Below are 13,485 nucleotides of genomic sequence, written 5' to 3' on the forward strand. Positions count from 1 at the left end.
AATGTGCTTGACACAATGGATGTATGTATGGATTGTGATAAGAATTGTATGAGCTCCCAATAAAATTATTTTTTTAAAATTAAAAAAAAAGATTTAGAAAGAGAGAAAAAATAAAAATAAAAGGAGCCCTGACAATGTAGTGGTTAAGCACTCAACTGCTAAGTAATTTTAGTCAAAAGGTCAGCAGTTCAAACCCAGTAGCCTCCCCGGAGAAAAGACCTGTGGATCTTTATCTGTACTGAGGAGAATCCATAGGGCAATTCTACTGTGTCATGTATAGTCATTATGAATTAGAATTCACTCAAAATTCCAACTCAACCCAACATTCCACTGTCAAATAAATTCTGGCTGAGTAGAACTGCCACACAGCATTTAGAAGGTTGTAAATATTTTTGGAAGCAGGTTGCCTCATCTTTCTCCCATAGAATGACAGTCCATTCAAATTACTGATCTCCCAGTTAATAGCTGAGCTTTTTATGACTCAAAGGCAACAGGGAATGAGTATACAAGGCTCATATATTAAGAAATATAGAAAATTACTTAATACTGGTAATCTTGGGGTACAAAAGAGATCCGTCTCTGAGTTTCTAAAATTTTGTAGGTAAGTCAAAACAAATGAAGATGGTTCGTGTTTAGTCTTACATTATTTATTTATTATTTTTTTTCAGAAACAAACAAGTGTACTCTTAGTTTAACCGCATAAATCTGAAGCCATAGTGCAAGCAGAGGGTACAGCTTAAGTTTGCAGAGTCACATTTTACATCTCTCAATTATCAATAATAAAAACATTTCAATCAACTATGTTAGAAGAAAGACTAAATTCTCATTCTGCATCTACTAGGAATATGTTAGCATAGAATTATAATCATATGAAAAGAAAAAAATCATTAGGAAAAAAGTTTTTCATTGATTTGTTTTACAGTTTCTTTAGAGTACTCCTATTCTCCCGGAGTGTGCAAGCTTTTCAGCAATTTGAAAACTACACACGCCATCAGTGAAGATAATAGTGATGAAGACTTGGTTGTGAGTAGGAATTGATTCAATCATTGTAAAGTGTGGACAGATTTACACAACATTAAAAACAAGTAGGAGTTGTCCATAGCTTGGATGTTCACAATCCAGGGACTACCTGTAATCCATAATCTCAGAGAAAATAATTTTAAAACATCATTTAAAGTCTCTATGACCTATTGATAACTATCTTAAAATCTATATGCAAATCTTTTTTCTCAAAATTGGTTATGTCATTGAAATTTTATATTTTGTGTTTTTTATTTAAGGTTTTAATTACTGCATATTATTAGTTTTTCTTTGAAAACATGATTTTCAGTAAATAATGTGGTATTTTACTTCACAGTTGAATTTATTTTCTTGAACATTCCCCAGTTTAGAATTTTGCATTGCTTTTAACATTTTATTAAATATGTTGAATTTTTATATATTATCTTCCTAATAAAATTGCTGGTTTTGAAATTTAAGATTCAAATAGAAAGAAATGTTTTTGAATTGTTGGTGGCAACATATGTACCAATGTGCTTGATACAATCGATATATGGATTGTTACAAGAGCTGTAAGAACCCCCAATAAAATGATTTACTAAAATTAATAAAAAGAAATTTAAGATTCAAAGAGACTGAATATTTTTAAATTGATATAAAAAAGGAAGTAATTTACACAACCAAAGGCAGTGTAATAAGATTTTTCATGCCTTCATACTCTTATCCACAATGGATATTATTTTTTTCTTTCAACATATTTTATATAAATAATCAATTTAAATTTTGCATATCTAAATTTTGTTTCATTTTTGTTTTTGTAGTATTAAATGGAAATACTACTGGGATTTATTGGTTACCTAAAATTTAAAAATTATTTTCATATTCTTAACCTATTTTAACATTTAGTTTTTAAAAAGTTTATTTCAATGGCTATTTTAAAATTTAAAGATATTATATGTTATAATAAAAGTTATAAATATTTTCTTGTTTTGTTATATTTCAGGAAATACAAAAATGTTAACAAGCATTTTTCAAATCTTTGAGAATAGAGTTTGTTTTATTCTTTATATTAACCTGTTTTTTCCTATCTGGAATTTATTTTTCCAATACTCTTTATTGTGAATTGGATGATGGTTACAGAGTGGATTATCAGTGTTGCAAATAACAATTCAGTCACTTTGTTTCAACTCATTGTCCTGATCCTCTCAATCTAGCATCACTTTTCCCACTTCCTTTCTGTGCTTTCTGATTCCTTCCTCCTTCTTTGCTAGCCCTCTGAACTTTGTCTTTGAGTAAACACTGCCATCTTGAGCTACAATAGTTGATTATTCTAACTAATGTGAGAGTGAAGTCAGATCCAGTCTGAAAGCTGAGTAAGGGTCATAGTGTTAGAGTTTCATCAGTCTCTACTTAATCAGCAAACATGGTCTCTTTTAAGATTTTGAGTTTTGTTCCATAATTTTCTTCCATTCTATCCAGGACCTTAAAATACGACATTTTTCAGAGAAGTTAGTGGTAGCTGGGCATCATGTATTGCTTTTGGTCTCTGGTTCGCAGAGACTGTTGTTCATGTTGTCTATTGGTCCACTGGATTCATTGTTCCCATGTGCCTTTTGAATTTCATCAGCTTTCCTTCCTCCAGACAGCGAGAGACCAGTAGTTCCTGCTTGACGGTTGTTGATAAGATTTTATGACCCAAGTTGCTGGTCACCAAAGTAGGATGTGGAACATTGTTCTTTATGGATAATGTTGAACTGGGAGGGGTTCCCTAAGACTGTGGTCCTGAGACTCAGTCCCAATGACATTCCCTCAAGGTGTGGGTTTATATTTATGAAATTTTAATAACTTTTCCCCTTGTATGCTCTACCATGTTCATGGGTGTATTTGCAGCAATGGTAAATACACATATAAAAATATTCCCTGTGAAACATGTATACTCCCAGTCGCACACCTGCTCGATTTGCGGGGCTATCCAAGCATCTACTTGCAGATCATTACTACCTCAATATTGTGTAAACAACAGTATTTGCCTCAGTTGCCTTTATTTCTTGCAACCTCCAAGTAACTTCCTTTGTCTTCATCATTTTTTGCTAACCTCCTTCTAGTATATTAAGTTGTTATGTTGTATGAAGAGTGTATTATTTTTCTTCCTTCCTTGTTTCCTTTCTACTTATTCAACCAACATTTTGTTAAATGTTTAAAGCTTGTTTTCTGATCTAAGAGGAGCAAAATTCCTGGGAATATGGTTTCAAGCTTGTGTCTGCATATGCATACAGACCCACACACACAAACAAGAGAAGGATCGGGCACACGAGTGAGGGAAAATAATTTAAAATGCTAGACGTTGATGGATAACCAAAAGTGGGACTTTAAGAGGAAGTGTGTAGTAATCGCTAATCAAATCAGGCCTGAAGGGATTCTATAGTTTTGTTAACTACTTAAATCTGTATCTTCTCTGGGCCCACTTCCTTTGCAAAGCATGGTCTTCTTGAGAGCTGCCTTTACATCACGGTTCCTCAGGCAGTAAATGATGGGATTGAGGAGGGGGACAAGGATAGTATAAAGCACAGAGACTACTTTGTTGGAATTGTAAGCATACATGAGCTTGGGGCGGGCATAGGTGAAAAGGGTAGTGGAATAGAAGAGAGTTACAACTGTCAGGTGAGAAGCACACGTGGAGAAGGCCTTTTGGCGGCCCTGAGCAGAAGGAATCCTGAGAATGGTGGTGAGGATGGTGACATAGGATGCCACTACGACACAAAGGGGAACAGCAATGACCATGAGTGCCAAGAAAAAATCCACCAACTCAGCCTGTGAGGAGTCCTCACAGGAAACATTGAGGAGCGGAGAGATATCACAAAAGTAGTGGTTAATATGAGGTGTGCCACAGTAGTAGAGCCGGGCTATGAAAACCATCTTAATCATGGCGGTCATGAATCCACAGAGCCAACATCCCCCAGCTAGGATCCCACAAAGCTGGTTGGTCATGATGACTGGGTAGCGTAGTGGATTACAAATGGCCACATAACGGTCAAAGGCCATTACAGCAAGGAGTATGTACTCTGTGCAGACACAGGTCACAAAGAAGTACAGCTGAGTCATACAACCATTGAAAGAAATACTCTTGTCAGAGCTAAGGAAGTCTACCAGCATCTTGGGGCTGATGACTGTGACATACCACATCTCTAGGAAAGAAAGGTGGCTCAGAAAGAAGTACATGGGCTTGTGCAACTGCGCATCGCTGCGAATGGCTAGGATAATCAGGAAGTTCTCCAGCAGCGTCAGCAAGTAGGTTGCCAAGAAAACAGAAAAGAGGAGCAGCTGGAAGGCAGGTCGGGTGGGAAATCCCAGAAGAATGAAATATGTTGTTGCCGTAAGGTTGTCTGCCTCCAGAACCTTGGGGATGATCACTGGCTGTGGACACAAAGAAAGTTACTTCCTCCCATGGCCCAACCCTCACCTTAGTAATTATTAACAACGATAAAGACCAAGACCATTGAATTCATTGCCAGAATAGTTTTTATCTCTTTACCTTTATCTCCTCTGGATTTATGATAAAAAATAAAACACTTTGGAGCAAAAATGGAATATCAGAAACTTATAGCTTAATTTTGAAAATTAGGACAAGAGGGGTCACTTGTCGAAAGTCCCACAGAAGTAAATTTAGAATCTCATCACTCCTAAGGTGTGTATTTTCCTGACTGTATCACTGTTGAAAATTGTAAAATTATCTCTCTATCTATAGCCAGAGCATCTCCACTTACTGGATATAAAATGGAGATAGGACACTTAACTTCTGATTTCCCAGGTATAATTTTATTATTCTAAATAAGTTGCGTGACCCAACTTATCTGTTAAATGTAAAGAATCCTCCTTTCTTTTACCTATCTAACATGGTTGAGGAGTTTGAAGAAAGTAATACGGCAGTTGAGTAAATGCACATATTTAGAAGCAACAACAAAGTTTAATTTTAAAAGTTGCCAGCTTCTCTGTCATTTCAAACCTTCCTCTGCGACCTGCTGTTAGACTTCTCTTTTCTGTATTCCAACACCAAAGCCACTCTTTTTTCCCCAAAATAACTTTATTGGGAGCTAATAAATATCATAACAGTCCATAGTTCCATTACATGAAGCAATATAGTACAATTGCTACCACAATCAGCTTCAAAAGATTTTCTAACTTCTTCAACTTCTTGAAATCAGCCTCCATTTACTCCACCCAAACCCTCACCCATTGTAGCCCCCAGGAACCCTTATTCTAATTGTCATCTCTACAGGTTTCCTAATACTGGAGTTCATATAGTGTAAGACAGAGAAGCATAGCAAAATTCAAGAAGGTGACCCACAACGACAAAATATATCAGAGAATAACCATAATAAGAAAACAAAACCAAAAACCCAGAACATATTGAAAACTAGATCAGGCACAAAGGGTACCATAGGCTGAATCAATGACAAGGTTTTAACCATTCAAATCAGGCTTATCATTTTGACCCATAGTCATCTCTCCAGTCATCTCTGTTAGGTAACTGATTTATTCTCATCACTCAATTACAGATAGGGGGAAATCACCAGAGGCTTATTTCCTGTGTAGATCTTAACAAATGTAAATTGGATTTCTGCTGTCACCCAGAACCTTCTGTGAACCAGAACCTCACAAATTTAAGCTCTGATACTATTCTCTTCTTAGCATTGGATTGTGTAATTTACAACCCTTGGGTCACAGATGTTGATGTGCTTTTTCCATGTGGACTTAGTTGACATCTCACATCTTAGATGGACACTTGTGTTTAGCCCCAGACAGTATTCTCTCTCATAGCTGGGTACCATCTAATTTTTTAGCCACCCCACTCTTCTACAGCATCTGAGGGCGAGTATCCAGCAGGGCCACATTGTAAGAACTAATTTTTCTTAAATTGGAGCTAGGATGTAGTGTGAAACCAAAATCCACTCCAGGATCTATATTTTTTATCAGCCTCTGGCTCTCTTTCTGTGTGGCATAGATATGTGGGCACTTGGGGGAGGGCTACCATTTGTCAAGGAAGTGGTCATCAGAAGAAAGGGCTGGCAATCAACAGGCTGTGGTATCTTCACCTCGCTCCCACTTAGATCTCAGTTTTAGGGTCCTGATGAAAATCAAACCCACCAACTGTCAATGTTTCACATTTTGAGACGAAAACAAAGATACGGATCATTCAAAATGGCAAATAATTTATAAATGTAAATATATCTAATGATTCTTGTATATGGTGGAGTAGAGGCCCTGACACACACATCCTACAAAGCTCAGCCCTGCTGGCTGAGACCTCGAGTTCTCTGGACAGTGGAGTAATGGAATTTACACGGAAACTGAAAAGGACATTAGTTACAGTGGCTGATGCAGACATTATCTGATCTTTCCCCCCATATTGCTCTCTTTTAATCTCAAAGACTGGGAGTCTTAACCAATTTGAATCTGTTTGAAAATAATTCAGTCCCTCTCTGTATTCCTCTCACTTCATAGCCATACTTTCAAATGGACAGATACAATGAACAGGTTTGCAATTGAGGAATAGCATTTTGTCATGTGTCCTTAGTTTAAGGGATTTGTCTTATGAAAAGTGTTCTCGGGTCAGTCCCTTTGTGCACTTTTATATTCCATAAAAATACAGATATGGCATTATGCCCTGAAGTTTTCTAATCTCCATGGTTCCCTAACATTAAGGTTTCAAGACTGACTATGAAAAATAATGCAACATATATTTAATAACTTGGAAATAGATATTGGTAATCTCAGAGTAAAAGCTTCTGATTTGAAATGAGAATTTTTTTTAAATGCACCAAATTTTAAGACTAAGAATTAGTAAATGAAATGGAAGGATATTTTCATAGGCCTATATTTTAATTAGTTTTTCTTCTACTTCATCAGATATTTAATTAAGTTCCTTGGACAAGTTAGCACAAAAAAAATTAAATAACCCAATCAATAATCTACTAGATAAGTTAGCACAAAAGTCCCCCCAAAAAGAGTATACAATTTATATAAAGAACATCTGCCTGATCAGTTTTATCAATGAGCACGGAACTTAGATTTGAACATTCTAGTAGTCAAGTAAAAAAGAAAAATGGTTGGAAGTACATGATGACCACATTTCATCCTGAAAATTCTCCTGTTCAATTGAACCAAGTTATAATTGCTTTAGGATAAAATGAATGTACAAGAAGGTCAAGTGTTCTGCCAAATTCGACAATAAGACAATAAGATCAATTGTCTTATTGCAGGCAATACGATCTAGTTTCCAAATCTCTTGGATTTTACTGTTCAAGTCCCATTTCCTAGTAGCTTCCAAAACTGTTTAGAAGAGATAATCCATCTGGTAGATGGTATATGAGGACCAGAGAGAGAGTCAGATATTGAACATATTTCCCTTCAATGGGAGCTCCTCATGCAGCTCCCTGAGGAGGCTGTTGTGACTGCCGTCCAACATCTTCACAGACAGAGATGACACCTCCATGTGAATATCACTTTATAATGTGTCAAAGCACACGTCTTTCATTTAGTACTCGTAATCAAGGTGTTCCTCTCTTCCCGCCATTGAGTTAATTCTGAGAAGGATGTTAACTAGGATTAATATTATGGTGCCCACTGGATCTAAATATTAATACTATTTAGTTCAAAGTCACATATATATATATTTAATTAATGCAGAATTGAAATTAAATGCCCACAATTCTTTTTTATTCCCCACCACTTTTTACTTTTTGTATATGAGTCAAATACAGATAATTTTTGAGTTGAATGAGATTTTCAAATTAGTTGAATTTACTTCCCCTCTGAGCATTAAACTATACCTTTGGAAACAAATTTTTAAAAGAACCTTCTATAGAGTATAAAATATAGTGAGTGAAGAATCAAAGATCTAGAATTCAAGCCAAGATCATGTGGAAGATCCGAGCATCTTAAATCTCAAACATCTTTCCTAGTAGCAATTTGTAAATGGAAACCTTTCACTCCCTGGCAAAATTTAATCTCTGTTTATTTTGGACACTCCACTCAGTATAATTACTTCTGCCCTATTAATGAAAGATCTAAAAAGAATCAAGTATTATAAATGTTAGATTTTTTAATAGATCACTCTGTTTCATGTGCATTTTATAATCGTGATTTTTATTAGCTTTTATAGCTGTCAGTGCATTGTATTAATTACACACACACATGCACTGCATGCATACACACACTTCACTTACCAAGTAAAAGGGAAAAGTTGACCTCTGGATATACAGCATCTCAGAGCTGGAAAAAAACCTGCTAAACCATGTGGTTTAACTTCCTATCAGATTTGTGAGTTGTCATTGCGTAGCTTTAACTAGGGACTCAACCTTAGCTTGAACCTTTCCAGGAACAGCAAACTCGCTATCTATGAAGACAGTCCACATCTTTAAAGAATACTTTTATGAGGATTTGTAGGATTTTTAAATGAAACCTAGCTTTATGGATTTTATTTCTCTTTTCTGGAACTACACAGGATATGTCTCATCCATTTTCCACAGGTTAGCCTGTCAAGCTTTATAAATGTCAAAGTCATTCAATCTCTACTCGGCAGCCCTAAACTATTACTCCTGTCTCATGTCTTTCTTGATTTAGGCTAAATCAACCAATTTCCTTTATCTGTTCCCTAAGAGTATATAATCAAGTTGAGAGTCCCTCTGAAGGCTAAGGTCATTCTATTATGAGTGTTAGTAGGGAGAAATATCTGAAAGCTGTAGAAGAAGTTACTGAATGTGTTCATGGTCTGAAAGGCTTACTTTCTTTCTGAAAACCTTGAATAGGAAAAACTTTATCCTTGCAGAAATAATTTCTTTGAGAAAAATGAATATAAGACTAGTTGCAAGAAATATCAAACAACCAATCAATCAAGCAAACAGACAAAGTCACTGCCATCGAGTCCATGCTGACTCACAGTGACCCCCTGTGGGTTTCTGAGACTGGGACTAGGTATGGGAGTAGAAAGCCTAGTTTTTCTCCCCTGGAGCTGCTGGTAGTTTTGATGTGCAGACCATGCAAATCTCACCCCAGCTCAAAACCACTATACCAGCAGGGCTTCCAGTCTCAAGACGCTAGACATGTCCCAAATGCCCCACTTTTCAAACTGCGCGCGCGAGAGAGGTGAACCAGATGCAGAGTCCAAAGGATGCTCTCCGTGCCTGGCTATACTTTTTTTTTAGTACTAAAGTCCCACTCCCTGTTTCTTAGATGGCTCATTTTATACCCACCAGGATGGCATCACAATTCATCCTGCTAACAATAACTCACAGCTGAATCATAAACTCCAATCAATATCTCTACCTGACCCTCAGCGTCTTGCCCAGGGCATCAGGAAAAGGAAGGTTACTTGGTGGGAATAACAAAAGCTATGGCTGCTGTTAGGTGCCACCAAGTCGGTTCTGACCCATAGCAACTCCAGGTTGAGAGAATGAAACACTGCCCAGTCCTGCTCCATCTTCACAGATGTTCCTATGCCTGAGCCCATTGTTGCGGCAGAGCCACACTAAATAATTCACTGCATTGCAACACCCTCCACTCCCCTTGAGGGTTTGAGGTTTTCACCACAGGAGAGGAGGCTCTGAGCCCTGTTTCCTGGCTGGGGTAGAGATGGCTTTGCCCAGAGGCAATGAGCCTGGTGCTCAGGATGGGCTGAGAAAGGGATCTGCTTTGTTGCTTGTGGACACTATGTGTCCAAGGAGAAACTGGTGTGGCTGAAAGCTGCTGGGAGAAGCAGTACTCTAAATATTAGCATCCCAACTCTGTAAGAGTGGTCTGGACAAACCCCAGGTCCTAGACATCTCCACATTGGGACACAGTTCGTGACAAACAGAACAGAACAATCATTTGTGTGTAACTCAGGTCCTCTGCCAAATCTGGCAAGGAGATGAAAGAAAGTTATGGGTGGAGATACTCGTCCCTGGTAATATGGGACTTTCTAAAATGGAGATACACATGGTTACTCCTTAGTGTCCGTTTTAAAGTGATATGCAGTTTAGCCGAATTCTAGTTTTTCAGCAGCTCTTAGGAGCATCGACGCAGCAGGTCTACAAGTCGTTTGGCATTGTCCTGTCGTTTGTGACTCACAACGACTCTGCTGACAACAGACCAAAGCCCTGCTCTTTTCAACAGGTCACAGGAACTAGCCGACCCCCACTGCACCTGTCGGTTTTTACCCTGAGTTCGTTTTGAATACCTCAAGGGAGTAAAATCTGTATTCACTATCCTTTCTCATCCAAACCCCTCGTATGGTGCTATAAAGAGACGTTAGAATTTTTTTGTCTTGCAAGGAGTTTCAAGTCATCAACATTTCTGCAAATTGTCTCTAATGATTATTGGATGCATGTGTTCCACTCCCCACTCCTCACGTTAAGATTAATGTGTACAGACTCGGGTGTTGTTTCACCATTTTCTCTGCTGCTCTCTCTCTTAAATCATCGTAGACTTGGAGTCTATGCTTCTGCAAGGCGGAAGGTTACACTGATGCACTGAACGTACGAGTCTTTAGGAAAAGAGTCCATGGCGTTGTTTTCAGAGACGGTCTAAAATTTCACCTAGAGTGGGTTCTTACAGCAAAGCCTCAAAGTGTAATGAGGACTCATGCTACAGACACAACTGTTGGTTTTATATACATCAGCGCAAAAGAAATATTTGTTGAGTTGGAAAAGGTCTACATAGGCATGCATCTACTCTATCTACAATATGTTGCTATTTTACTGCTCATAGGATCAAAGAAGACAAACTATTCTTAAAAAATGAGAAAATGATAAATCTGTAACTTAAATAAACAATTTTGAATCAGCTTTTGCTTCCTTTACTAATAATGAATACACAGAAACTGCATCAATTATCTTTTTGAAAATACTTTTGACTCACCATATTCTTAGAGATGTAAGTTATGACTCTTATCTTACCCTGGTCAGCGATAGCTAGCCAGCATTGGGGAAAGAGAAGAAATCATTTAGACTGGAGGAGAAGGTCCATGTCACCAAATCCAGAGGGTTTCAGAGAAAGTCTGATCTATGTTTCTGCTACGCTTGAGAAAGCCTCAGCATTGAACTGTCTGTGCCTCTTCTTGGCTCCAAGTACTGAAGAAGCACAAACCAACTCCCTCTCAACCCCAGCGGCCCTCCCAAGAGACACAGCCTTTAGGAAAGCATTTGGCCTTTCCAGGGCTCAAGGAAATCCTGGAGGGATACTAAGGGAAAGAACTAGCAAGTTAAGTGGAGTTTACAGACTCAAGAGACACCTTATACTTGCAGCGCACTGCCCCTGCTTCCCCATCAGACTCAGGGGAAGGAGGTGGTGAAAAGTATGTCTGTGTTGTTGCGTGTGTCCCTCCCCTTGCTCTGAGAGACTGCCTCCTAGATAATGAAGTCCTCTGGCGAGAGCGAGTGCTATCATTCAAGTCAGTCTGAGAATAATAATAGTGTTTATGCCCCCTTATTTGGAGGCTCCAGGATGAGCACCCTCAAACAGACAGCATGCACACACACATTCAAAAGACATTCAAATAGTGTGCACACAGATATTACTGTTCCTGAATCAGAAACTCAGTAGATGTGAAATATGTATATACTCGTAGACTGCATTTACATGTCACCTAGATTTTCAAAAGGAAGTAAGCACATGTTTATCTGCTGTTATTATCTATAAATAGCATACATTCAGAAGCATACAAAAGCATATGGAGCAAGTAGATGGCAGCACAACTGTGTGGAAAATATAGCGGTGTAGAAATTAGATGATTTTCTGTTTGGGTATGGTTCCTCCTGGGTTGGAATACCCACACAACCAAACAAGCCTTTGATAGTTAGCATCAGTATCAAAGGCCCAGGACTAGGGCCCAAAGGCGGACAGGACTAGGATCTTTTAAAATTTAATAGAATGTGTTATGAAGAATGTTGAGTAGTGTAGGAGCTTACGCTCTTCTGGGCTCAGAAGAGCTGAAGTACAATCAAAATAGAATAACCTCTCCAAATATAAATAAAATCTTTATTTAAAAAATCATTTTCTTAAGGACAAGAAAGAAGATCATCAAATTACTGGATTCCTTTTTGTGGGAGCAATTACTATCAAACGTTGATGTCATTCCCTGGCTTTGGTCTTACTCTGTGTTACCAACCCTAGAAGTTTGAATTTTCATTTATTCAACAAAGATTTATTTAGTGAGTGCTTTCTAAATCCTAGAGACTACTCTGGTCATTGGTCACTCTTCCTGTCGGAGATCTTTACTGCAGTAGTTTGTATTTGGCCATAGACAGAGACTTCAAGAAGAAGTGTCTCGTCTGTCATCACAATTTCAGTCAATAGAAAGCAAAGACTTAATGCCATCTGGTTAAATATTATGCTACTGATTTAGAAAAGAAAGACAGGATCCAGAAAACTAAAAATTGGAAAGTAGCAGAATAAAGAAGACCTGGCTTCCATGTAAGAAATAGGGTTTCATTGCTTTTAATGAGCTCTGTAATGAAACCAATTATGCACATATCTCCAAATATCACATTCCTTATCTTAAAAAAAAAGTTGCTCTAGAGTTGTCATGGACTCCTGGCAACCCAAAATGTTATGGAGTCCCTCTGGGTTCCAGCGAGTTTTCATGCCTGATGTCCAAAGGAGATTGACAGTCCTTTCTTCTGAGATATGTACTTTTTGATTAGGGCGTGTGTCTTGAACAATGTCTTCACATTATGCTTATTATCGGTATACTATTATTTGTGAGAATTTGTATCTTTCCTGGCAATTAAAAGATGTTGAAAAGTTACCTAATTAAATTGCTAATATCTTTTGTAATATATTTGTACTTGGGAATAAGAATTTTGGGCACTTTGAAAAATGCCAAGATATTTAATAAAATAATAAAGCTGTTTCTGATGATTAAATAACTAGCTTCTTCATTAAGGGAATGAGCTAATCTTTCAAGTCATCATTTTGAATAAGAAATGGATTAAGGTGTGAGGTCTGCTTTACGCTACTTCAAAAAAAAGTTCTTCATTTAATTTGTAAAGTTCTACTGAAGACATGTAGATTTGTTAAAAAGGGCAATCAGAAAGTTTCAACTAAAACAATGCACAAGTTAAATAAAATACAAATTTAATTAATACATAAAATAATAAAAAAATAAAATTTGACTTCCTTGGAGAAACTGGAATTACAGACTGGGAAGAAAAAAACAAGATTTGGATGAGTTATGGTTTTTCTTTGAATATTGCAATTGGATAAAGCAATCTATTACTATGAGTTTTGCTTTAAATTTTTTCTTGTGTTATAGGTGAAGAATTGCCGAGGAGATCATGAATTTTGCAGTCAACAATTTATATACGCATTTTGTTTCAACTCAGCCATTTCAATCTGAAAGCTTGGAGATTTGAATCCAGCTAGAATCACCTCAGAAAAAGGAGTTTGATCTGACCCCGCCATGCCGAGGCAAGGCACTGGGGGTGGGGGGGTGGGGTGGTGGTGCAG

General features: G+C 37.5%; 1 protein-coding gene across 1 annotated transcript in view; it reads right to left on the reverse strand.

The window, feature by feature from the left end:
- Positions 1-3,429: 3,429 nt before the first annotated feature.
- LOC101654992 (olfactory receptor 6Y1) overlaps positions 3,430-13,485 on the reverse strand; it is a 14,826-nt gene continuing 4,770 nt past the window's right edge. The window contains exon 2 of the mRNA XM_045298367.1: positions 3,430-4,413. Within this exon, the coding sequence (XP_045154302.1) occupies positions 3,430-4,413 (984 nt within the window). The remainder of the gene's footprint in view (positions 4,414-13,485) is intronic.

This window comes from Echinops telfairi, unplaced genomic scaffold (genome assembly GCF_000313985.2).
Source record: "Echinops telfairi isolate 266 unplaced genomic scaffold, ASM31398v2 ScPeMD7_7425;HRSCAF=8463, whole genome shotgun sequence".
NCBI lineage: Eukaryota > Metazoa > Chordata > Mammalia > Afrosoricida > Tenrecidae > Echinops > Echinops telfairi.